The sequence below is a fragment of the Melozone crissalis genome, unplaced genomic scaffold (genome assembly GCF_028551555.1).
Source record: "Melozone crissalis strain CALT ecotype California unplaced genomic scaffold, PUWL_Pcris_2 ptg000068l_1, whole genome shotgun sequence".
Taxonomy (NCBI): domain Eukaryota; kingdom Metazoa; phylum Chordata; class Aves; order Passeriformes; family Passerellidae; genus Melozone; species Melozone crissalis.
Window position 1 is genome coordinate 18,658,791 of NW_026535846.1, and position 27,480 is coordinate 18,686,270.

General features: G+C 41.3%; 1 protein-coding gene across 2 annotated transcripts in view; it reads left to right on the forward strand.

The window, feature by feature from the left end:
* LOC128945699 (connector enhancer of kinase suppressor of ras 2-like) overlaps positions 1-27,480 on the forward strand; it is a 164,802-nt gene that overhangs the window by 38,988 nt on the left and 98,334 nt on the right. For both annotated transcript variants that reach the window (XM_054289513.1, XM_054289512.1), the window contains exon 2: positions 22,280-22,443. In XM_054289513.1, coding sequence (XP_054145488.1) covers positions 22,280-22,443 — 164 coding nt within the window. The remainder of the gene's footprint in view (positions 1-22,279; positions 22,444-27,480) is intronic.

The following is a 27,480-nucleotide window of genomic DNA, read 5'->3' on the forward strand; positions in this document are numbered from 1 at the left end:
CTGGGCTCACTCCCCAAAGCCCTGAAGCCTCTTTGCAGTGGTTGTGTCCCACCTTCACCCTTCACCTTGCAGCTTCCAAGTCCTGTTACATTCCACGTTACAAACATTTTCCTATAAAACCTCTGAGGGCAGAAAAGCTCAACGCTCTGGTTGGCAAAATTTCTGCTTAAATGCAGGATTCCCTCCTTGCTTGTTGGAAAACTCAAATTTCAAGAGGCTGTTGGAGAGCAGGACCCTGTTAGCAGAGTCATTACTGTCTGTGTTCCCTGCAGATTGACTTGCCCCCTCCCAGGGATTGCTGTGACCTGCACAGGTCTCTTGTATTTAAAGCAAACTTAGGAACATTTCAACAGCTGAGATTGGTCACATGGAGACCTCGTGCGTTCCCTCTGTCATTGGAGCAAACACAGAACAGCTTCAGCATCCAGGTGTGAACACTCTATCTGCATTTTAGACTCTTTTTTCCCTATCACTTCACGTTCTTTCTGTTTTCCAAGTATTTTTCTTACTGTTTTCCATGAAGGTTCCCAGCTTCCCTTTCCCCCTGCCTTCATTTTCCTCAGCCTGTTCCTCTGCTGACACAATCCTTAGAAACCACTAATTTGGAAATTAAGTTGCATAGCTGAACCCTGGAATTACTTTAGAGGGAGGAAAATCCATGCAGGTATGAAATAATTGGTGAGAGTGAGTTACTGTGAATTATGTGCTGTGGCAGGAGCTGATGGGGTGCAGATGAGCCCTTATTGGATTTTCTTTGTGCAGCCATTTATCCACTCATTTTTCATCTGTTAACAATAGAGTTCCATTTTGATAAGAAGTTTAATTTGTCTGCTAATGATTCATTTCTATACTTGGATATCTGCATCAATTAGGGAGCTGAGGCCTGTACACAGTAGAGGAAAAATATTGGGAAAAGAACCTGATGGAGTTTAAGCACAATTTTCATCAGAACTTATTACAGTAACTGCCTAATTTGAGCATTATGTGTTCTTTTGTTAAACCATATTGCACGCAACACCATTTGTCTCTTGTCTGCTGAGTTGAAAATATAATGTAAAACAAATAAGTCCTTGCAGAAGGAGATCAGGAGGATGCTTTTACAGGAAATGTCTGGATCACTGTCTCCAATGGAAGTGGCAGCAGCCAGCTGATGTAATAAATTGGGGGACAATAAGAGTTTGGCACAAGCTTTTGTACTGAAGTAATTTTGGAAGTTCTAATACTAAACCAAACAATATGCAGCAAAGCCTCAAATGTGAGCTAACAGACGTGTCATGGTTTGTTCAAGTCAGTCCCAAAACCAGAGGGACAGAAATCTTTAGAAGGGATTATCACCTGACCAAGGTATAGTGGAAAAGTAAATCTGATTTCCCTGCTGGGCAAGTTTGGAAGGAACTGCTGTTAAGAATTAGGATTTACATGAAAAAATATGATATGTTGGGAAGAATCAATAAGGCTTTTAGAAATGGGCTCATTGCCTTCGAATTCAGAGTTTTTTGTGGGAGTTGTGAGTCCTTGATCAGCTGATGGTGTTTCACACCTCAGTATGATGTAATAGGCAATTCTTGCCTTAGCTCAGTAAGATTCCCTTAATTTTTATACAGCAAGTTTAGTTGCATCTGAGTGCTGTTAGAATTCACTAAATAGGAGCTTATTTTTCCCCTGCCTCATTCATTTGAACAGCAAATTCCTTTCCCTTGAAAATGAAATCTGAAATTTTAATTTTGTATTTCCCATCTTTTACTGTTTCCAGCTGAAGGAGTTCTAAGAGTTTTACACTAAAATTTATGTTCAACTTTTACTCCTTGAAGTATTTTTGTGTTTGGAATTTTAATGTGCAACCTCATGGGTCTGCTTATTTTCTAGAGTGTAAGACCTGAGGATCAATACATTTTTTGGAAAAAAAAACCACCAAATTTTGAAACAACTTTTACATAGTTCCAAGCTTTTTTTGCACAACCCTTCTAATTATTGCTTACTCCAGGTCTTTACACTCAGAGACCTTGCTGTGTCTATCCTTCCAAAACTGCACATTTGTGCAAATAATTTTTTCCTTCAGCTCTACCTTTGTTAGTGCATTTGAGGTATTTATAGCCTTACTAGTTGTGAATAAAGTTTCACAGGCCTGAAAAAACTTATGTAGAAGTTGAATAAAGTGTGAGGTAATAGCAAATCATTCTGTGTTATATAACAAGCCCTGCAAGCGTGCTAGGAAAATGTGATAACTTTGGTAATCTGATAAATTGATAAACGTGACAATACCCAATTTTACACTGTATTAATATAATGTGATGTGAAAAAGTGCCTGGTTAACCCAGAAATTATGCTGGCAACTTACACTGATAGCTGCAGATCTGCTAAATTCGGTAGCAGTGAATTAAATATCTCCTAAGGCACTCGAAACCTGACAAGGCAGAGGATAATTCTTCTGAAAGCTTGTAGGAGCAGATGTAGCAGGGAAAGAGAACTGTCCCTATGGGATCCCTCACTTGTTCCATACAATTCCACTTTATTATTTTCCTTGTGTATAGGTCTGTCATAAAGAAAGATCTGTTGATCAGTCACACTCGAGGTTCTGCCATCCCTGCTGCTTTTCCTCCTCCTCCTTGCTTTTTTTCCATGGAAGTTTCCTTGATGTAAAACAACTGGTTTGTGATAAATCTTGAAATCAGAATTGCAGCGAGCTGAGCAGAAAATCAGAGCACCCTCAATATGATCATCTAAATCTTGTGATTTACATTTTTTTTTTTCTGGGAAATGAGGGGCTGAAAAATGCTGATGGAGCAGGATGCCTTGCATAAAACACCTGGAAGTGGGAACTAATTTTTCTGAGTGGTGTTGGGAGAAGGCTGCTCTGCTGATTTGATTGTGACCTTTAAGATCTTATTTGAAATTTTGCATGCTTTTACAAAAATTAATTAAGCAAGATGAGTCTGCAGCTAATTCTTGTGTCAGTGGGTGGGAGAGGAAGATGAATCTCTCCCTCTGTTTTGGCCACTTTAGGTGTAGTGGTTTTTAGGGGAGGAGGAGCTGGAATAGGGATAAAACATGTGGACTTGTAGGTCTGGGTTACAAGACAATCCAGTATGGCATTCCAAACTTTTAAAATATAAAATAATTAATACAATCAGCTTGTAGGATGTGCCTCAAGTAATTTATACATGACAAAAACTGAGCAGAATGGTTTTGCTTAGCAGCAATAAAACTGATTATTAAGGAAACTTTGACAGATTTATAATAGAAAAGGAGGAAATCACCACAGATTTTTAATTAATTTTAGTATGAGTAAATTAAAATATGAAAAATTTATCTCCCTATTCACTTGAGCTTTGTATTTCCCTTCCTCCCGGCTCCTCTTAGCACTGTCAGGAGTCCTCTTGGAGTACTCAGGTTCTTCCCTTTCCCACTCCTCTTTTTTTGCTTTATCTTTTTTCCCTGAACTGATGACTCTCCTCACAGTAGCAGTAATCTGTTAATAGTCCCCAGATGGCACAGCCTGTTGTATTTCTGTATTTCATTCATTTCCTACTGGTCTAGTTCTCAGTCACACAGATCTCCTCAGACAATATTTCAGCCTTTTTATTGATGCAGCCTTTTAAGTTTCTTGTTAATGTGTTTCATGAGCACACCCTGCCTGCCATGGCTATGGAAATGAAAGGGAGCAGTTTGGGTGGAATGTGAAAGAAGCCAATTTTTAAAAGGCAGGGGAAAGGGAAAATAACGTCATGAGACTTGGAAGGTGAAGTGGTGGAGGAGCTATAAAGGGTTTGGAGGTGGATTCCCAGAGAGACTTGATGTTTTTCAAGAGAGAGGGAAGCAAAGGCTGCTTAAGATGAGAAAGGACTGAGTAATTAAAGGACAAGGAGAGTGAGACTGTAAGAGGAAAGCAATTTGTGTGTGTGTGAGGCTTCACAAAATGGAACTGGGAGACAAGTCTAAATTTGAGGACAATTTTCATCAGATTAAGTATAGCAGCAAATCCAGCAGCAGACAAAGAAAACAATTTCAAGTTCCAGGCAGGCCTTGCTCACATCCTTAGCAGTTGGTGTTGAGGGTAAAATCACAGGAGTTTTCTGGAGGATGCCCCTGCAATGAGGACTCCACAGCTGAGGTGCGAAGCTCTAAAACCCAGCAGAGTGGGGTTTCACATCACCTTGTCTGTGCTTCTGGAAAGGCAGGGTTTGCACTGGAGCTGGGGCTGAAAATCTGAGCTGTTTTCCATCCAGGGGGATGATTCAGAGCTGCTGCAGTTGCAGGAGCACCTCATCCCCACCTTGCCTGTGGAATGAGACAGAAATTGGAATTCCTCATGGTGCAGTCTAGAATGGCTTTCAGTTATGGAAACAACGTTGAGATGCTTCATGTATTGATGAGATATTGTAGTTGTGCATCTTCCTGAAGTGTTTCAGATTTGTTTCTTACTGCGGTTGGAAATTGAGTCTTCCATGGGCCCATCAGAGCTGGAGGCTGTGGAGACACAGAGCCCTGGGGAACCTGAGAAAAGGTTCTGAGAACCTGTCCTACCTTTTGTGGGAGAGTTCCGAGAACCCTTTGGGCTGAAGTTATTGAAAAACAAGGGCTGGGAAAAATCCTATTCTAGTGCACATCTAAATTTTGGAGAAATATGTAGTAAAATGTATTTTTGGTTTATCAACTTGGCAATAAAGCCTGTGGAGGGGATGAATTTTGATGCTGTTTGGGAGGAGAGAAAAATGGCAATGGCGCATACTTGGAGTGGAATTAAAATTGTTTGGAAGGGGATGGAGTGGATTGCACAGAGGGATGGACTGCAAATTGTAGCATGCCTGCATCATTACTGGGCTCTCAGCAGCCTCTCAGCTGAGCCTCTGTGGAAATGGCACCACAAATTGCAGGTTAGGAAGGAGGAATGGAGCTGAGGTTGCAGGATGCAAATGGCAGAAACAGAAGGGTCTCTCTCCAAACTGAGGTACTGAGATAAAGAAATGGGAGTACAGAGGATTAAACTGAAAAAGACAAGATAACATTTGCAAAATGAACAAGAGATGTGTGGGAAAACAAGAGGAGTTAAAGAGCAAGCGACAGAATGTGTGAATACATAATACAGTGTAATTTGAATTTTTTGGCATGAAGAATGTGATAAAGATGTGGTAGACCAAGTGGATGTAATTTTCCATGTCTCATTTGCGGTACTTGGAATTTATTTTGATTATGAGCACTTGCAAACTAAAATGCATTAGAGGAAAATGTGACTTGAACAGTGCTTATTGCAAATATTGAAAGATTCTTTTCCAAAAACAGAGGGTGAAGTGCATGTCATAAATTTCCCTTTATTCTCTCAGAGCTCATTAATATTTTGGTGGAGGATCAGGTAGTGTGTGAGCTCCCTTTCACTTCTGCTTAGAGAAGTTTCTAATTTTTCCCAGTTAATTAAACCCATACATGAAAGCTGTGAACAGACACCGGGCCCATTTCTAGTTCTCCTGCTGCTCTTTGGTGTGATTTGATGAAAATTGCTTTACATCTCTTTGGTTCAGTTTTCCTACCTGTGAAATAGGGAATTTTAATGAGATCTGAGCTTTGCTAACAAGGAAAGTGCCTCAGAACGTGCAGGCAAGAGCTGGAGAGCAGCAGCACCACCCTTTCCAGCAGGAGGGTGATTGCAGCTGTGGAAGGAACTCTGGTCTCCAAAATATTTCCTCTTTATTTATTTAATTGTTTTTAGGTGAATTTTGTCTCTCCCATTGTGCTTTCTCAGTTGGACAGGCTTCAAAGAAGAGAGGTGTCATTTCAGTGAGGTTTAGAAAGATTAACAACATCCATATTCAATTGTGAGAAATGAGATCCTTACCCAGGGCTGAACTCTGGATTCTGACTCTGCCTCTTCCCAGCCTGGTTCTTCTTTGCGCATTTTTAACTAAAATTCTGAAATTCTCTCTAAAATAGATATCTGTATTCTCAAAGGAGCTTTGCTTTCATCTGATGCCCCTCCTCAGACTGGCAGACCTGGTGTCTCCAGCAGGATTTGGTGATGTTTGCAGCAGCTTTGGAATATTTGTGTGGCCATGGAAGCCAAACCCCTGCTCCAGCCAGCACAGGGACACCACATCCCTGCTGTCCCCTGTCCCCAGCCCCATGAAATGGAATTCCCTTTCTCCAGGAGCCATTCCATACAGATCAGAATCTCCTCTGATTCTCTGTCAGTGAATTTGAACACTGAGACAAATTCAGCTTTTTTTACTTCTAAGAGGAGATCCTTTGACTGTCTTTTCCCTTTTTCTTTCGTAAGCAACAGCTAAATTCAGCTCTTTGGGTTGAGAAAGTAGTGTGTGAGAACATGGCATATGGCTGCTTGCCTGAGAACTGTGCCTCGTGTTTACTGAGAGAAATTGTAATGTGTTCTTGGCATTCATTGTAATTCAGCTTAACTGGGAGCCTGCCAGAACCCAATCAAAATGTGTTCACAGTATATCCAAAATATGGCACAATTGCCAACTTTGTAGTAGCAAGATGTAACAACCTGTTTGACAAAGAAACGTGACATTTTCCCAACATGCAAAATAAACTCATTACAGGTTGTTTTCAGCTTATTTAGCACTCTTTTAAAAGATATTTTTGTAATGGAACTGGAGTTGCATGAAGAGAATCCTTACAACACCATTTAAATTAAATTTGGAGTTTGATTGGGCGTTTATAGCTGCCTTAACTTGTCCTCTCATGAGCTCTACCACTGGGTTGCTTGTTCAAATATCACTTCATTTTGGAGCCAGTGGAACTGATAGAATTGTCTCCTCCTGACTCTGAAATGGGAGGTGGAGGCAGCTGAGCACCTTTTGAAGGTGTTTAATCATAAAACTGATGAAAAAAACATCCATTGAGAACCATCTGTTATCAGTCAAGTCTCCAAGGATTTTTCCTTCAATCCTGGGAGAAGGAACTTGTTTTGACCTTTTGTCTTTCCATATGTAGAGCCAAATCTCTTTGATTTCAGTTCAGACTCGGTGTATTTACCAACCTGACCTTGCTGAGACAGACTTGTCCAGGAAAAATGGAAATAGGAATTTCTTTCATGTCTCTGTCTCACATTGCTGTCCCTGGGCTGAAAAGTGCCCAGCAGGACACCTGCACCTCTCTTGGCTCCTCACTGGCTCCAGGTCTCCAGAGCTGACCCAAACATCAATCATGGTCTGCAATTTTTTTCTCAACATCTCTTTGTGGTCAGTAACTTCACTTTGAAATGTGACCACTGTTCTCATATTTTTATCCCCTGGTGATTTTTTTTTCTCCTCTCAGTCCACTGAAAAGCTGTGAGTCCCTAAAAGGTTATGCAGTATTTTTCTGAGCAAACTAATATTTATGGACAATTTTAAAGGCTTTTGTAACAAATTGCTTAAAGTACTTCTAAAGGTTATTATAGAGGAAGACAATTAATAGATTATGAGATATAATATGCAATTTTCTTTAGTGTTTATATCTTTCTTCAATCAGCATGTTACTAGAAGTGCATGGAATGTAGTTTCTTTACAAGCAGATGTTAAGTCACAGCACATCAAGTTCCTAGAGTGGAAAAACATTGAGAGGGGTACACTGATCAGTTCTGGAAGATGTAAATACATTACCAAAAATAATTTTTCCTGAGGAAATTGGCACTCATGTATAGCAGGAAGTATCAGGGGAGACATTAATTCCTGTAGGGGATTTTTCAAAATGGAGGAGGCTCTAAGTGAGGTATAAATTTTCTGTGGGATGTCCTTCCAGAGACAGGAATTTTGATCTGTGAAATTGGATGGGACCATCTCCAAAGCTTTGGGCAGCCTGGGCTCAGCCCTGCACTGCTCTGCGTGCTCTGGCCACGCTCCAGCAGAGCACTTCAGTTTGATTTGAATCGTGAATATTCCCATGAAATCAATTGCAGGATTAGCATTTTACAGAGAAGTCAGGCAGGCACTTAAGTTCTTGGTTGAATCAAGGCCACGCTCTCACAAATCATCACTGCAGTGCTTCCTGTATTAAATAATGGCTGGTACCATGGAGAGGAGCCTCCACAGTCAAACCAGAATTCATAACAGAAAATATTTTTCAGGTATCTTTGTGTCCAGTACTATTTTCCATGGAAGGGGAGATCTTTGGGTGGGAATTTTAGTTCCAGTTATGGCTTCCACAGATTCCAATTATCTGACAAACATCAAACGGGAGATAAATCTAATTAAACTTCTATTTTAAAAGAAAATGTGCTTTGTGGGGAGACTTGTACAGGCTGGCAGCTGTTTCAGTTATGAAATTAAACAATCACAGAATATGTCAAGTTGGGAGGGACCCACCAGGATCAGCTCCTGGCCCTGCACAGGACCATCCCCAAAAATCCCACCCTGTGCCTGAGAGTGTTGTCCAAGCCCTTCTTGAGGTGGATTTCAAAAAGATTTCCTGTAACTGTCAAGGATTTAACCTGAAAATTAGGCACTGCTGAATAACAGTGGCTCAGGAGTAAGGTAGACATAGAAAGTACAAAGTTTTGCACGAAAACAGGGGAAAATGGCAGAATGTAGAGAAGAATATCTTGGCTGATCAAGCCTTGGATTTCTGGTGGCAGACATGGAGATAGTAAAGGCAAATGTGGAGACAGTAAAGTGATTAGGTCTGAAGTCCTGAATTTCAATTAAATTTTATTTTAGTATATCAATTCTGTATCAGAAACTTGGTTAGCATGATTATCGCAATACTGTCTTAGAGAAAAATTAATAATAATAATAATAATATAATCATCATCAACAACATTTATTTGATGTATGAGTTTTCATATGTGCACTGCTTTAGACCGGTTAAATTTTGAATTCATATTAGTATGGCACTAAGATAAAGTTTAAAGAAAGTACTGGTTCTCATAAGGAGCAAAATTGCAGGAAAACAAAGTTAAAATTTATTAACTTCAGCATTTCTGGTAACAATAACCACATAACCATCAGTTCTGGATTCTCACAGCAGCACTGGGAAGTGAGAACACAAATCATGGCAGGACCATCAGGGCCTGACCTCTGCTCTCCACTAATTGTGAGGATTTTTGCCCAAAGCAGGAGGAATGAGAGCAGCAAGGAGCCTCTGTGACCCTCACCAGTGCAGCCACTCAGTGCAATCTAACTCTGACTTGGGAAATAATACAGATCCTGAAGCCCTCTAGAGGAAATACTAATTTTTCATTCTGTCCGTGAAAATGACTAAAGTAAGTCAAGGACATTCAGGTTTTGGAAATGACTTTTAGCAGTTTTGCAGGCACCTATTTTTTTTTCTTTTAAGTTGGAATCTGCAAAATGCTCACAGGGAGCAAACAACATGGTTAGATGTGTGTTAAAGGTCATAATTTGAATTTTTCTGGTCCATTGATATATTTTTAGGGAAAAGAAACACTGAATAGTATTGTCAATTTGTCTACATTATCGAGTTACTTAAACTACATTGGAGAATGTAACTTGTTAATAAAAGGATAGCAAAGGAAAAGTCCAAATTCAGTCTTAAACAGTTGCTGTATTTAAGATAAAATTTACAACTTTTTGTTTCTGAAGTCCTTTAAATTCTTAATTGAAGAGGCCATGAACTAGGGAGGGATACGTGGCAGACATGTCTTATCTAAAGTAGATCTCTTCAAAGCTTTTAAAAGGGGGAATCTTAATATATGTAAAATATATGAAATAAATTAATTTTCAGATTGAAGGTAATCAATAGCTTGTGCTCACTTCAGGGAAATAATGCACTTAACCTTTAATTTTTAAAAGAGACCAATTAAGACTGTGCAATGTGATTAATACCACCTGAAATGATTTCACGGCAGTGAATCCATTTCCATAATTCTTTCCCTGTGCTGCTTTTGCATTTTGGGCTGAGGCTGGGAATGCCTGGAGCTGGAATTGGGGTTGGGTTTGGGGTCGTTTGTGGGGTGGGGCGTTTGGATCTCAGATCCACCCAGAGCCACAGTGGGAATGACACAATTCCAGCAGAAACGGGAGCTGGGAGTGAAATCCTCTTATGTTGTGAAGCCATCCCTGCCTGGGGCTGGAGCCAGGCTGGAGGTGCCACATCCCCCTGCCCTGTCCCCCCTCAGCCCCCGTGTCTGTCCCACCCGTCAGCCCCGGTGTCTGTTCTCCTCCAGGCCTCATGTCTGCCCGGTGTCTGTCGTCCACCCAGTGTGTGTCCCTCCTCAGCACTGATGTCTCCCCAACTCTGTCATCCCCCCTCAGCCCCAGTGTGTCCCACTCCTCAGTCCCAGTGTTCCCTCTGGCCCTACTGCCCCCCCTCAGCCCTGGTGTCCCTGGCCAGGCCAGAGTGCCAGCCATGGCTTGGTGCTCCCAAAATCCTCTCAATGCTCTGGGGATCCGTTTGGGGCTACCTAAAAACACAGGGCAGGCAAAATTAAGGGAAAAAAAGCAGTGGTATTTATTGAAGGGCCTTCAGGGACATTTGGGGCAGATGAAGTGCCCCACGGGCTACCCCCAAAAATGGACGATGGGTCACGAGTTTGCGCACTTTTATAAGTTTGGGCCCTTTGCACATTGGGGGTTAATCTTCCGATTACAGCCTCAGGTAATGAAGTCATTGACCCCAAGTTTGCTCCCCTCAACTCCCTTTGGTTTCCATCTCTCAGGGCCTGAGGCAGTGAGGTGTCCTTGATTCCTAGGCCTGGAGAGGAATTGTTGTGTCTGCCCAAAATGGGGAGACAGTCGCTAACACTGTACATGGAGTTTAGAGTTATTCATTAAAGAACTGCAGGATTACAAATACATGAAAAATGTAAAAACTAAAATCTCAAGGCATCAAGAGGGACCAGAATTGTGCTGTGTCTGTGGGATCAGTCCCCAGCTCCATCTGCTCTTTGCTGCTCTTTGGGTGGGATCCAGCCCTGGGCAGTGCAGAGAGCCCCTGGGAGGACTCTATGGGATGGAACCCTTGGTTGTAATTGGCAACACTTCCTTTATAAATGATAGCCATTATAATCCTCACAGAAGAACTTTTCAAGGTTTTTTAATCAATTTTATTTTTGCTTTTCCTAATATTTAAATGTTGGATGGAAAACCTCATGGATCCTGGATGCACTAAGTGTTTCCATATGTTCTGAGAGTGATTGAAGCGGCCAGATTTACATTTTAATTTACCAAGTAGTGTTCCAGGAAGAAGAAATTGCAGCAATAGGTGGCACAATGCATTTTAATGGAGAAATTAATAATATCTTGATTTCTTAGGTTGAGGTTGTCTTTGTTTCGTGTGATATTTCTAAAAGTTCAGGAAAATGGCAACTTAGAAAAAGCTAATCACGCAACAATTTCAAGAAAAAATGTTTCATAAATATGAAAGTCATGCTTCTGACCTTTCTGGAATATCTCAGTCTTGGTTTTCCTGCTTTTTTCTCATCACAGCTCTTTTATACAGGAACCTGTAGTTTGTACACTCACCTTTCTCAGTAAATCATTGTTTGTGTGTTACAGTTTGCTTGATCCTATTAGAGCAAACCACTTGCTCAGTGAGCTTAAGGAGCCAGCTCACCTCTCCTGTCCTTCATGTTCTGTTCTCTGGCTCATATGAAAAATAAACCAGAGGAGAATTTCCTTTTTTGAGGCTTTGCTGGGCATGGCTGTGAGGGAAGTGCAAAAGAAGCCATGGGGAATGTCCCCAGAAACATTATTTCATATTGTGCTGCTTTTGCTGACACAGAATTGATTTATCCTGCTCAATAGAGTATTTTTACAGTTATTGCATTTACCTTTTCACCAGCAGCTCTATTTAGAAGGTTTATGGACAGCACACACACTGATGTGTTACTATTGGGTATCTCTTACTCCTTGTCTGATGACTTGAAAGAAATCTTTAACTATTTATCTGTGCAGAGCATAAAAATAACCAGGAATGGTAGTTGGGAACACTGCAGTTCTTTCAGCCTGGTGCTTCTTTGTCAGAGAGATTGGAATTCAAGCACTAGGTCTGCCCTATGTCCCTTTTTTGCATGCTGCCATGTCAAAGATTTAATCATCTTTAAGTATTTTAAAAAGTCTTATATCAAACATATGAGTGAGTGACAATCTATGGCTTTGAAATGTTTTATAACTTGGTTTTTACTTTTTTTTTTGTACTGAATTATTGCTTTGCTGGATGGATTTTTCTTATATGTTGAGTTGTAATCATATTTTATTCATGGACTTTAGGCTATACAGTTCTTTAGGTATGATAAGATTCTTGCTTGTTTCATGTTACCTCACAGAACTATTTAATCTTGGATAAACTATGTCCAGATCAAATAGCAAAACATTTAGAAATCAGAATTAAACCACAAAATAATAGTGATTTAAGATGTAGTAATATCTTTCATCATGTAGTTGAAGCCAGAGACTTAATCTATCTTAATCTGGCACTGCATGCAAAGTGGTAGTGAATAAAAATTTCTAGCTCTCATTTTGTTCAATAACAACCATAATAAATCTGTCTGGTATAGACATGGAACAGAAACATGGAATAAAAATGGGGAAATGTAAGAAAAGGGAAAAGCTTCTTCAGGAGGATTTACAGGCTGATGAGTTCTTCTGTGATTTCTTCCCATTTGCCTGCTTTTGTTAGTTTTGTACATTTCCTATTGATAAAAATATGGATTCCTAGTTTGGGAATTGCCTTAATTGACAATTCCTGCCAACGACCTGACTTTTAACTGAGCTCCCCACTGAGTGCTAGAGCTAATTCCTGCAAACTGCTGAAGGAAAGAGCCTCGTTTAAGATCATTCAGATTTATAGAGTCAACAGGATGACATAAACAAGGGCTGCAGTGCTTGTGTGGCATCCTTGGAGAAAAAGGAGCAGGAGAGATGTGGGTGAAACCTCAGATCAACTGATCCACAGCCTTTGCTGAGTAGGTGCCAACAGAAGCCATCACCAAAGCTTCTGAATATCCCTGAGAAAAGATCAAATGCTCCCCCTTTCCTTTGCTTCTTGCTGCAATCTGATTTTTGGCTTGTCTGTAAAGAACTGTGTGAGTTGCCAAGGCCACCTTCTACTTTGGGAATTTGCATCTTGCAGGTGTCTAAACTCTGACTCATGAATTAGGTCATGGACTCGTGGCTGCTGAAGAAATTGGGTTGAGCAGAAATCTGATTTGTTTGGGCTTTTCACTCCAAACACCCACGCTGGATTTGGCTGTTCTTTTGATATCTGGGATTCTTAGTAAAATATGTCAGTGAAGTCAAAACAAGAATTAATGTATTTTGGCACTGAAACATCTGTAGCACTTTTTGTTTGATTCTCCTCTGTCAGCTCCTTATCCCCCTCAGCTCTGCAAGCCTTTGCACTTGTGGGGGGAGGATGTGACCCAGGGTTTCTGCCCGTCCCACACGAGTTTGATTGATTGAGAACATTCTGTAGAACACCTGTAGATGTGACTCGGAAAATTTCAGTTTTTTAGACATATTCTGGCTGGGAAGTCTGTTCTGAGGCATCTGTGACCCTGTGCCTGGATGCGGTTTGATATGATGATGAACTGAATTTAATGTGCAGCTCTGTTGCAAAGTGATCAGAGATACTTTTAGGGAAGGACTCATTTCACAGAACTTTAAATGTCTGTCTTGCTATTACATGAATTTTGTCTGACAGGTTACCTCCTCTCTATTGATTAGCTCAGACAGGCTCGTTATCTCACTCTTCAGTAATTTTTTTCTTCACATTTAAGACAGGGACAAATGGGGCATATCCCTGTAGTACTTGTACAAGAACTTCCTTGGCGTGAGGGTTTTGTTTGATTTTCTGTGATACCAAAGTCACTTTTTGAAGGTCAATCTGTGATTAAGACTTTCCTGTGCACAGTACAAGGTGAATAAATCCTCAGAAGCATGGAGGAAGGAGCTTTCAGTTATATTTATTTGTTCTTGTACTTTTGCTTTTAAGATCAGTGCTTGTAGATGAGACATGGTTAATGCTGCTCCTTCCTTATTAGACTTGTTAACCTTTCTAAAGTGGAAACTGTCTGAAATAAACTCACCTCAATGTGCTCAGGCTCTAGTGAAGGAAATACTGATTCCCTGTTTTACTCTCTGCCTAAGAATTGTTCCTTTTTCCTGGTGGTTTTGGGGTTTTTGTTTGGTTTTGTTACAGTGAGAGGTTTTTCCCCTCTGCCATCTTTGGCAGCAAGTTAATGGTTACTGCAAAAACACTCTGGGGAGCAGAGAGCTGGAAAAGTCTCCCCTGTCCCTGCCCTCCAACCCAGGCAGAGGAGAACACAACCTTTGGCACTTGCTGCAACAAGGAGCAATGTGAGCCCTGAGCACATCAATTCTCCACTTGTAGGCAGTGCAATCCCTCGTGTTTAAAGAGTGGATGTTCTCTCTCCTCAATGTTCTTACTGATCCCAGAGATCAGAGATGTTTGTTATCACCTGAATTATTCTGACACAGAGATCTTTTGTGACTGCAGAGTCACAAAAGATCTCTGTGTCAGAATAATTCAGGTGATAAGAGTTTAGGAATGTAATTGTGCTAATTCTGCACATTGGTTCTGAGTTGGTAATTAGTTTGAGAATAAATCATGAAGATTCTTCTAGATAGATTCACAAATCCAAAATATGCTGTATTGTCTTTTTAGTTGGTTCTAAAAGTTTTGTTAAATTTGGACGTGTATTCCAGGATGTCTGTGCTGGAGCCAGCACTTCTGTCAGGTCAGGCTCCCATCAAACACTGACTCAAAAAAATAAAGCTGTGTTTGCATAGTCCAGTGCAGCAAATAAAGGCACTTACCTTACACTGGGCCAAAACATTTATCTTTTAAAATAAATGTAACAAATTCAGGGTCCCATGTCCTCAGCTCAGACACTCTGAAATGTGGAATAATTTCATTAATTACACAGGACATCTGAACCTGGAGGCTTTGGAGGCTCCTGAGCACTTCCAGGTCATCCCTCAGCCATGCTGCTTCAGGAATGACTGGGGGCTGTGGTTATATCTTCATCAAGGAGAAAATTAATGAAGCTAAGGAAAGATGTAGATTTTCATTAGCACACAGAGCTAATTAAGATGCTTCTGGGTTTTGTCACTTTTATGGGAAGTTCCTCAGTAACAGCATCAGTGACATATCTCGAGGTTAAATTGTTGGGAAATGTGACAGCAAGGAGCACACACTTGGGCCTGAAAATGTGATCCATTCTCTGTGCGTGACACTTCTCTTCCAGAAACCTCTTTGTGGTCAGGTCTGGTTCAAGCAAGCTTCCTGAAAATGCTGTTTATTACTTCCATGGTAATCCCACAGCTCCATGGCACCTGTCAAGTGTTGAGGGCAAAGTTAGAATGGCTTCACTTCCTATTATTCATTCATAGGTAATGAAGGCAGAGCTATATAAAGTCATTTACTTCATATATATGAATGTCAATTTAAGGGTGATGGCATAGCATTAAATCAAATTTTATTAGTTCAGCAGTTTGTTCGTTTGCTATTAATATTGCTTGACACATCCCCTTACAGAACCTTCTCAGCTGCTGTGAACTCTTAAAATATTGATCATTCGAGCCCAGCTTTTGTCTTGATAACACTTGGAAAATTATCTTGGAAAGTGATCTTGGAAAATTGCTGCTGGAAAGATCTTGGACTTACAGGCACTGAGGTTGTGGGAAAACCTCTTGCTTTAGCCATACTGAAAATAAAATAATGAAGTTACAGGGGTGAAGTGGTTTTGCTTATGGGGTAGAATTTGGGAGGCTGGTCTGTGTTTCAGACATGCACTGTGGTGAGGGGACAGTGATGTTTGCCCTGATTTGGAGGAGGAACTTTGGAGGGGAATGACAAGGGCACTCAGGAACTTGCTGTGGGTTTTGCTGCTCCCTGAGGAGTTTGTCCCTTTATGAGTGGGATCTGTGAGTGAAGCCCTGACCTGGTCTGGGGAGAGAAGAGGAGCAAGGTTGGAAGTTTCCAGCTCGTGCTCTCCCAAATCTGCTTCCCTGCTGGCTACAGAGGAGGCAGAGCTGACAAGCTCTTGTTTTGACACGTGGAAAATAAAAGGAGAGTGGCAGTGTGGAAGGAGAACAATTGAGATATGGGGAAATGGGAGATAGCAGTGAATGAAGGGAGTTGAAGATATACAGGGTTTTTTAGGGGAAGAATCCCCAGAATGTTGTGCTAAGAAGGGGAGAGGGTTCTTGTGGCTGGCACAGTTGAGCCAGGAACAGCTGCAGGATGAGGATGGGGAGGATGAGGAGCAGGAATGGAAGGGCCAGAAATGCAGAAGTGCTCCAGCTGTCGAGAGCCCAGCTGGATCCTGGAGCTGAGAGTGTCTGCAGGAGGCTTGGACAGGGCAGATCCTGGTGCTGCTGTGGATCTGACACTCTCAGGAGAGAGAATGGAGCAAGGGCAGCACCTCATGGACTGCCCAGCCTGGAGCAGTGGCCTGACACCAGTGGAGGAGTTTATGCCCAGTGCAGTTCCACCCACGCTGCAGCCTGGAATGGCAGCCAACATTTTTGGTGTCAGTTGGTGCCTGGGAAGCATCAATTCAGGGTGCTCATCCCGCCCCAGTTCCTGTTCATGCAGATGAGGATCTGTAAATTCAAGCAGCACAAGTCTGCCTGTATTTGCATCTAAAACATCCATCTGTATCCCTGTGAATATCGCGGTGACGCAGAGGAAACTCAGCCGGGAAGCAATGTTTAAACACATTCTACGTGCACAGTCAAGCATTCAAAGGTCACATAAAGCCAGAAATTGAGGCGTTCTTCTTTTCAGAACAATTGGAAATTTTTTTTTCCTTTTCTGGGTTGGTGAATTTCTGCTGTGAATTTCTTCTACATTTAAAATGGCTATCTTGTTACTTTAAATATACTTTTTTGGTGAAATATTCTCATCTAGCTACTATATTTCTCTAGATCAGGTTTGTGACATGTAGGCTTAAAGATGCAAAATACTGCAATCCTTAGATTTCAAATATACTCTGAAGTTTAGGAGAGTTGAGGCCTGAAATATTTCAAGCTTGGTGTTTTCCAGTGTTTTAACATGTTCCCATCTGTCTCTTTCTGAATTGTGGTAGTATGAAGATACTTTTCTCTTGACGCTCTAAATAGTTTTGATTTTTCCTCCTGAAGAGCTTAAGAACAAATATCTGGTATTTGAGAGTCAGCTTAGTGTGAACATGGCCCTGAGGATTATGCCTTTTCTTTATTTGGAATGAATAATTCTTAAAAAGCTTTCGAACGTCACTGGCAAAAATACCCACCTGATGATTTTCCTTGTTACGAGTTATGTAAGAATTGGAACGGCTCCACTGTGCCTGAGCCCAGAGTAATAAATCAAAGGGGTTTTGATCAAGAACACGGCTGCATTGATGTGTGTATTCAATAAAATTGCATTTAGGAAAAGGCATGAATTCTCTCCAGTCTCTCAGCCAGCCAGTCAATTCCTTCCAGATCTTTCGAGCTAGCTGCTGAATATTGCTTTACATGGAATATATCCCTTGTTCTTTAAAAAAAACCGCCAAACCCAACTTTTTTTTTGCTTTCTGTAAAAATTACACTTGGACTGAGCCTTTGGATGCTGTTAAATGCTGGATGTATTTAAACAGATCTGCATATATAAACTGAAGATTGTGACACGAGCAGAAGTTCATGCTGCCTTCCCCAATTAATCAGAGAATTTCCAGCACAGTAATGAGAGATTTTATATTTCCTATGAGGGAAGAGCTGATTTTCTAGACTTGCAAGTCCAGAAACAACAGCACAACAACATTAGAAAATTGATATTTGTCCCTGTTTCTCTTTGATCTGCTAATTGTTCTCAAGTCACCATTCTGCAAGAGTAAAGATAGTGTTGTATTTCAGCTTTTAATAATCAAATGAGGAACATTAATAGGTTATTAATTTGTCTTGGCAGGCCAAAGTGTAATTCTTCTGAGCAAACAGATCATCTCATCAACTTTCAGCTTTTGTCTTTTGGATCCAGGTCTCACAGACACTTCTCAGATTATTTATTATATTTTTTCTATATTATATTCAGATTCTATATTATATTTATTTATAGGCCTTTGTGCAAATGGGAGTTTAGTGTGCTGCTGTGTACTTTTAATTTCTAGATATGCTTTTGATCAGGAAAACCATTGAATACTTTGTCAGTGAGAGAGAGAGGATCTCACCCCTCTTGCAGCAGTGCTGAAGCCAGGAGTGATCATTGCATTCCCACCAACTGATTTCCTCCTTTTTCACCCAAAAACCCAAAACCAACAGTGCACTTTCCTACTAGAAGGGCTGTTTTGCATCCCCTCCTGTGCCAGGGAGTGCCCCAGTGGGAGCTGCTGTGTCTGTGCCAGGCAGAGCTGGCAGCACCTGCCCTGCCCTGCCCTGACCCCCCTTTCACAGCCAGGCTTTGCTGCTCCAGCCAGCTGCTGCATTTTCCCCTGGGAATTCTCATGGAGCAGCAACAAGCTCATCCTTTGGGCAGGGATTCTTCAGGAGACATTAAAAAGGCAGAGTAGTTTCCAGTAAGTTGCAAAAATCTGTTAAAATAGAGAAAAAAGGAGAAGAGAATAAATGAGTGTAAGTGGTAGAGAGAGCTATGAAAAATTGGAAATTACAGATTTTAAACTTAGGAATTCCTTCTGGGATGGATCACACCCGACAGAGTTATTGCTCCTGCAGTTCTCCTGTGAGAGTTGTCCTGGCTCCACCATTCCTGCACTAAAGGCAACCCCTTGGGCTTTCCCTTCATTCATTCTATAGTCATTTTTTCAATAATGATAATATTTTCACTGTTTTTGTCCAGTGCAGAGGGGAAGGAACAAATATTTTTATAAATAATGGTAATATTTTCAGTATCTCTGTCCAACAGTGGAGGGGAAGGGACAGATGTTTACATAACATGGCAGCAATGTTTGTGCTTTTAATGGAAACCAAACCTGCCATTTGTTGACACGGATGGAAAGATTCATTTTAATTTCAGTGAACCTTATTGCCCACAATATGCGACATCTCTTCTGTAATGTTTGCTCTGAGTTACTATCTAAATCAGATTTAGAGATATTTTTAAGGCTTTGCTTTGTTTTCTGTTTCAATTATTCCTTTTTTCCTAATTATGCATTTCTAAAAATAAACATTTTCAAGCTGACTGGTTCTTCTTTTCCTGCTCTTTCTCCCTAAAATTTTCTAACTCCTTTTTCTTCACGTTTCCTTGAGTTTGACTTTAGATGCTCTATTTGCAAAATAAGTTTGCAGTCAACATATCAGAATTGCTTCCTTTTCTCTGCTCTTTGAATATGGAGATAAAGTTTTCCTAGGCCATGTGGATTCAATATGATTTTTTTAAACTTAAAAATGGAAAGAGAGACTATGGAAAAGACCTTTGAGATCATGGCATCCAACCATACAGCAGGAAAATGTCAGAGTTTTCAGGTGGATGTGGTTTATGGGGTGCTTTCCCTGATTTCCCTCATTTTCTGAGCACAAGGGTTTATACAGCTTTTAATGCAATGTTCAGCCAGAGCTGACTCAGTCAGCACTTGGGCTGATGGATAACTCCTTTTTTCTTGTCCTCTCAAATAACACTGAGAGATTAGTAAATGTCTTCAACCTTCATTGATTTTCTGTTAAAGTGAATTAACTCCTTGAGCCCATCTGGGTTGGAGAAATAAAAATTTTCCAACCCCCAGCTGTAATTTTCTCATCATGGGATTTAAAGTAAAACAACCATGTTTAAACAATTTTTCTTCAATCACTTTATTGTACTCTGAAAGAGGTGTTGGTTAGTTACAAAATGCACACAAATAAAATAAGAATGTGCAGCAAGAGAGCTGCAAATTTCTGTGTTTCTTGCCTGGCACTGATGTTGTGTATCTTGGGGCCAGTGGGTTAATTTTATTTACCTACATCTAAGCAGAGCTAAAACCATTTCTTTCTTCAGTTATGAATCTGAACTGCCTTAATAGTTATCTGTAAACAGAAATGATGTTGAAGGAAAATGCATAAAGAGCGCTAATGAGACCTGAGAGGCTTGAGGAAATAAATATTTCATTTGGTTTGGGTGAGTCAACATGAGCTCGTTCTGTACCCTTTCTAATTTCATCTTGGATATTTTCATGTAAAAACAATTGGAGCCCTGAAAATAAAGAAGATTTTCCCGATGCTGAATTCCTGCTTTGGAATGTTTCACATTTCAGTGCTTGGCTCACAGAGAGACAGAAAAGCAGAGAGCAATGGGCAAATCTCTCTTTTTTGGTGTATTTATTAAGTGCTGTCATTCTGTGAGACAGCCTGGCCCTTTAATGATATATTTCTATATTCTCTTGTCAACTGCCACACTGTTTGCACCAGTAAGTAAATGCCTTGTAAAGGTGCCCTGGGGAGCTATTACAGAGCAGCACAAATAATACAGATTTGATATTTTGCTCTGCTGTCATACATTCTCCCTGGCACAAAGGCGGGTTTAATACATCTGACTGCACACTTCTCACAGCGTGGCACATTCACTTGGGTTTTCCTAAATCTCTCTTAATGCTACAAATGCTCGTTGGGGCAGCTGAACCTAAATGTTTTAATTAATTTGCTTTTGTTGAAAATAATTTAATATCTAGTAGCACTTTTGTGACTTTTTTTCTGAGTTTGGGGGCAAAATCCACTAAAAGCAAATCTGGGAGGTGTGGGGTTTGGAGTTTTTGCTCTAAAATGATTTTAAGAATTGTTCTTGAGCAAGAGGGAACAGAAATGTGCAACAGCTTGGCGTTTAAAGTGTTAAATAATAAACAGAATTTGCAGTGACTCAGCCAATTGAACTGAACTATACTTATGTAAAATCATTCATGAGATCATTAAAAATAATGAACGGATGCAAAGAAGTTGTTTCCTATTTGCAGACCATTCTAGAATAGAGAAAAGGTTTAGGTATTAGTTACAGACTGCTGATTTGAGCTTTAAAAATCTCCCAAACTGCTTCATGCTTTTGAATTACACCATAAAATATGACATTTTTATCACTGAACCAGCTTTGTATGGGACATAGGTGTAAGTGAATACAAAGCTGTGCACTTGGCTTGGTAAATGAGCTTTATCTATAACATAACTCAGGACTATCAGTTTGCAGAGCACATAATTGGATCATGTTGAAAGAAGAGTTAATTAAATGGAACTGCATGTATCCCCTTGTATTTACTGAGTGAGGACAAACATTTTGGTTTGTTCCATTCTCACCACACTCCTTTTGTCCCAGCTGAGCTGTGTTTATTGGGGACACCCAGCACACCCATTCAAGGTGGCAGAACTCTTTTTCTCAGTTGCTCTGCAAACTCAAAATCTATTTGATGATGGCTGTGTGCAGAAATTCCATTTCAAAGCTCTGTCATAAATGCCCAGGTAGGTTATTTCTGTGCTTTCTGGATCTCTGTAATTTTATGGATTTTGGATTTACCTGCATCACTTCAGGGCAAATAACTGAGAATGAGCGTTTTACTTTCCTTGGTAGATGGAGTTATTGACGGTGCATTTTGCAGGTCTCTAGAAAATCATGTGCACATCAGATTTCTGTTGAATCTGACAGTCCTTGAGGGACCTCATGTAGCTTTCTGCAGCAGATCCCTGTGTTCAACTCATTGTTCTGGCTGGAAATTCAAGGCTTTGTGTGGTTCAGAAACAGATTTGGAAGAAGAAAAATCTTTCGGCGTTGTTAATCAGTTTCTTCTCCAGTCTGAGAAACAAAATAATATTATTCTCTCCCTATCAAGTTTCAGGGTGAAATGGAACGATTCCTTGTGCATGGGTAAATTGTATTCTTACTTGGAGGCATTGTAACAAAACCATTCGTGTGTTCTTTGGATTCAGAAATCTGGATAATGTGGGGTGAGAACTGGTAATGGGGGTAGCAGAGTCAGTGTGGGTGGGTACTGAGCCTGAAAAACTCTTCCTGGTCAGGGACAGCCAGACTCTGTGACCTTGAAGAGTCCTGGAAGAGTTACAGGAAGAATTTGTTCCTAATCATAAGATAAACTTATATTTAGGTCTTTGTGACATCACGAGAAAAAGGTTTTTTATAATGTCACTCTCTGTGCTGCTTTGTCCTTCCCTTTCTCCATGAAGGTTTTGAATTACTATTAAAATGTTCAAAAATGTTGAAAATAATATCAGTGATACAAATTTCTCTCTTTAGCAGCATGTGCTGAGTTATGTAAGTTAAATTTTAATTTTCATTGCATGCTCTCCATAACAGCCCCAAACAAGGAATCATGTTTGCACTCCTAAGAAATTTCTGTGTTTCTGAGCTTCAGAACTGTTTCATTGGGTTTTTCTCCTCTCTCTGAATCTGTGCTGTTGGCTTTTCTAACCAGGCCTCGATGATTGCCTCCAACAATACATCAAAAACTTTGAGAGAGAGAAGATCAACGGGGAGCAGCTGCTGCACATCACTCACCAGGAGCTGGAGGAGCTGGGGGTGACTCGCATTGGCCACCAGGAGCTGATCCTGGAAGCTGTGGATCTGCTCTGTGCATTGGTAAGAGACTTCTTGCATTGCTCACCTTGATCAGCTGTGCTTATAAATTTACAAACCAAAAACTGAAAAACTAAACCAAACCAAACTAAAAATAATGTAGAGATTGCTCTACAGCCACACGCTCAAACAGCCTTTGCTTCAGTAAAGGACAGACATGTCCTGGTTTCTCTCAGCTGCACAGAAACTACATTTATCCATTTAATGATTATGTCTGATGGTCTTTGATTGCTTTTCCTCTGACTTTCTTGGTCCTGCATTCAAATGCTGCTGACTATCACTCCTGGCATCCATATGGTTCTGTAATTATGTGCCATATGCCCTCGTATTTCACTGACATTTGCCACACTGCACTGAACCAAGTAGACCTGAGTGGTTTAACCATGCCAGCGTTCAGAGGGATGGTACCACACAGCCAGAAGGGAATGCTAATTAGACTGGAAGATTCTTTAAAATGAGCTTTAAGATGAGACTGGAGTGGTAAAATTGACTTTATCTAAACTACAGACACGTGTGTTGACTAAAAGTTGGGTTTGGGTTTTTTCAGCAACCTGTAAGCTCTTGGAAGGAAATTATTTGTTCATATTAATAATTACTAGGTTACTAATTCAGTTAACCTTTTAGCAAAGTATTTGATATCAAAAAGTTGTTTTGTCCTCTGCTATTTTATTCCTACCAGCTAATAAAATGTGATGTATTAACTTACTTCTAAAGAAAAAATAACTTCTGTTCATGTAGGTGGACAGATGAAAGAATATTGAAAATATTAAAACATAAAACAATACAACTATATAGGCACGTGAAAATCATAGTATTGTACTTCTTTATCAGCAGTTCTGCTTTTGAATAATTGGGTTATCCTGTGGGAATTTGATAAAGAGAAATTGTTTCCAAGAGGGAAACTGGCACTTAGAAGTAAGATAGAAAAAATGTGAGGTAAAATGCACTTGATCGGGGGAAAAAAAATATTTAAGTACCTTTAATTCATCTTCTTTCCTGTACCTTGAATGACAAAATACCCTTGGTATGCCTTGAGTTCTGCCCCTCCAAATGAAACAGCTTTGTCAGAGCAGGGGAAGGCTTTAGGGGCAGGTGTGTGCTGCAGGAGCAGAGAAATGCTTTATGGGCATGGAGATGCTTTAGGGGCAGGTGTGTGCTTTAGGGGCAGGTGTGTGCTTTATGGGCAGGGAGATGCTTTAGGGGCAGGTGTGTGCTGTAGGGGCAGGTGTGTGCTGCAGGGGCAGGTGTGTGCTTTAGGGGCAGGTGTGTGCTGTAGGGGCAGGTGTGTGCTGCAGGGGCAGGGAGATGCTGTAGGGGCAGGTGTGTGCTTTAGGGGCAGGGAGATGCTGCAGGGGCAGGTGTGTGCTGTAGGGGCAGGTGTGTGCTGTAGGGGCAGGTGTGTGCTGCAGGGGCAGGTGTGTGCTGTAGGGGCAGGGAGATGCTGTAGGGGCAGGTGTGTGCTTTAGGGGCAGGGAGATGCTTTAGGGGCAGGTGTGTGCTGCAGGAGTAGGGAGATGCTTTAGGGGCAGGGAGATGCTTTAGGGGCAGGTGTGTGCTGCAGGAGTAGGGAGATGCTTTAGGGGCAGGGAGATGCTTTAGGGGCAGGTGTGTGCTGCAGGGGCCGGGAGATGCTGTAGGGGCAGGTGTGTGCTGCAGGAGTAGGGAGATGCTTTAGGGGCAGGTGTGTGCTGCAGGACTAGGGAGATGCTTTAGGGGCAGGTGTGTGCTGCAGGGGCCGGGAGATGCTTTAGGGGCAGGTGTGTGCTGCAGGGGCAGGGAGATGCTTTAGGGGCAGGTGTGTGCTTTAGGGGCAGGGAGATGCTGTAGGGGCAGGTGTGTGCTTTAGGGGCAGGGAGATGCTTTAGGGGCAGGTGTGTGCTGCAGGGGCCGGGAGATGCTTTAGGGGCAGGTGTGTGCTGCAGGGGCAGGGAGATGCTGTAGGGGCAGGTGTGTGCTGCAGGGGCAGGTGTGTGCTGCAGGGGCAGGGAGATGCTTTAGGGGCAGGTGTGTGCTGCAGACCCCAGCAGCCAGGGCCTTTTGGGAAACCCCTGACCCCAAACCTGGGGAGCTTTTCCCTGGACAAGGTGTCCCACAGCCAGGAGCCAGCACAGCCCCTGTGTCACTCTGTGTCACCCCAGCAGAGCCCTCTGTGCCCTGACACAGCAGCCCCCTCTGGGAAAACCTCTCCCTTCAGCCCAGTGTGTCCCCGAGGAGGGCCCTGCTGACTCTTTTATTGTGAATTTTTTCCTTTTTTGAGCACAGAAAATGTTCCTCTTGCTGCTGGTCAATGGTGCAGCTCTCGCTGTGCTGCCTCATGACCTTACTTTTCCTTTTGAGGCAGGATGGGGATTTTCCAGCTCCTGGTATCATTTATTTTGCCTCCTGCCTTTCTGCCCTTTCTCTTCCTTTCTCACTCTGGCTCTAAAATGCCTTTTTCTTTTTTTTTCCCTGCTTCTAAATGTTTCTCTCCCTGCCTGTTCCATGTGCTTTTCTGCTGCCTGCAGCTCTGCTCCTGGGGGTGTTCTCCTGCCTCTGACATTTCTCCTTGGCTCTCTGCACATCATCTCCTTCAATTCTTGCAGGATCACAGAAAAGTTTTACCAGACTCAGTAGAAAATCTATTTTAAATCTGTACTCATTTATTAGGATTTGGATCCATGTAATCAAAAAGCATTATTAAGAATCTCATTTTAATTATTTTAAATAATGGCAATAATTGAATGAGAGAAGAGCTGATGCTGCCTTTATGAGCTGAAATACATTTCTAAAATATCACTATTGTTTTCTTGTTCTGTGCTAACTCTTGAAAAATTAATAGATTGTTGCACTAATATCTGACTGCTGGCCAAGCAACCAGAAAAAATTGTGACTCAGAATTGCTCACTGATATGGATTTTTAGAACAGCTAGTCCAAAAACCTGAGGAAATATCTTATTTGAAATGTAATTTTTAAAGGGGCTAAAGAGTATCTCTGTTTTGTTTATGCCACCAAACAGGAGTTAACATATAGGAAATTATTGAAATCAGAATGTCTTATGGAACACAATTTTACCCCTAATTCACTGAATTGCATTTCAAATTTTATACAGTTTATAGGCAGGTAAAACAGAGCCCCAGGCAGTCAGGAATCAGTACTTGAATGCCCTCATTAATGTGTGCTGGAAATGTGGACAGGGTGCAGAGCACAAGCTCTGTTTGTACATGCATAAATATAAATACTTGAATTTTATTTCCAACATTTTTTATGGCAAAAAGAGCAGGGAAGCACCAATTCCAACAATCTGGTCTTAAAATCCTAACTGTGGAGGGGAGGCACCATCAGCACTTTGCTCTGTCCCTCTGTCCCTCCCTCTGTCCATCCTGGTGTGCTCCCAGTGGATCTGGGTCTCAGCTCCTGTCTCTGCCCCATCCCTGCCTGGGCTGTGTCAATGAAAATTGATTTTTTTTTCCCTGCATGGATTTCTGGATTGATTTCTGGTTGGCAGTGGGCAGTGCCCAAGTTCATGACCCATTTCTCCCAGGCAGCCTCAGCAGGATCTGCAGTCCATCCCTGCAGGGTGGGCTGTGGGAACAGGAGAAATCACCCCCCAGGAAAGCTCAGGGTGGTCAGGAATTAACTCTGGGCAAGGGTTACTGCAGAGCAGCTCTGCTGCTCCAGGAAACCCTGGGAAATGGGACTGAGGGAGCTCCAGCTCTTGGGGCACACTGAAATGTGCTTTTCCTGAGGGTCCAAGGCCACGGCTTTTGTGGCTCTGGGGATTTGGTGAGGTTTTGGTGGGGTTACACCAAGAATGGTGCCTCACCTGCAGTTCCAGGGATGCAAGCACTGCAGAACCCCCCCAGAACCAAATGCTGACCTGTAAAGAAAGTTCTAATTCAGGAAGAAACTAAAACTAAAGGAGTAAACTCCTGTTTTTTATTTTTCCCAAACTACCTATTAGCCAGATTCCAAATGCAAATTACTAAAGGCAGGGAAGGTTTGTTATGTTGTGCATCAGCCCTTGACATGATTTTTACATCCACTTTTCTTTTGAAAGCAAGCTGAGTTCAGATAGGAAATTTATATGAGAATCCTGGCTGGAAAAGATTCCACACTGAAACATGACTTGCAGTGGGAAAGAAAAAAAATGCAAGAAATGTGAAAAGGGAATAATAAGAGTATTCAGTACTCCCATGCAATATGGTGATATAGAAGTGTATGTATTTTACCTGAAAGTTAAATAATTTCAAATGTTAAAGTAATCTCCTTTATGAAAGGGTAAGATCAGAGTGCAAAAGGTGAGAGGAACTTTCTCTGTAGGAAAGAAAGTCCAGGCACTGTCTGGGGCTTGCTGAGGGGTGAATTCATGTGCTATGAAATGCAAAGTCACAGGTGAGCTTTACTTTCAGCTTCAGTTCTTTGACCATTCTGGAAAGACATTTCTGAGTTGTGCTTTAATTATGAAGAAAATTGGGAATGATGGCTGTGGGGAAAAAGTCCAATCTGGAACATCAAAGTCCTTTCTTGCTAGGGTGGTCAGAAACTGCTCTGCAATTATTTATTTGAAGTGACCTAAATAACATTTAGGGACAAAAAATTGTGGGCCACTTGGATTTGGACTGTAACTTTGTTGAAGTTGAAATATTAATTGGGATATCTATTGGAGGTTTTGTTGCAGAGAGGCTGAATCTGCAGAAGTAGCAGGGTCTGGGGAAAAGAACTTTTTGACAGAGAGTAAAGTATACTGGAAGGAAGAAAAAGGAATAATTTTTGAGGTCAACATGGCTTGCTGTTCAAATCTGAAAATAAATTTAATTAGGACAGTATTGGAGTCAGTATATTGTTAAAGCCAGAACGAATTAAAATATAAACAGGGAAGAAAGACAGATAATGAAAGGATGAAAAATGAATGGGAAATGAAAAGAATGCTCCAATAGAGATTGTATCTCAAGTAATTAAAAGTACTGTTAATTCACAGGCATTCAACTTGTGAAATAAGGCCTTGTGCAGGGGAGAAATTTCAAGGAGAAATAAAGATTAGAAACTTGGTCTGCAGTTTC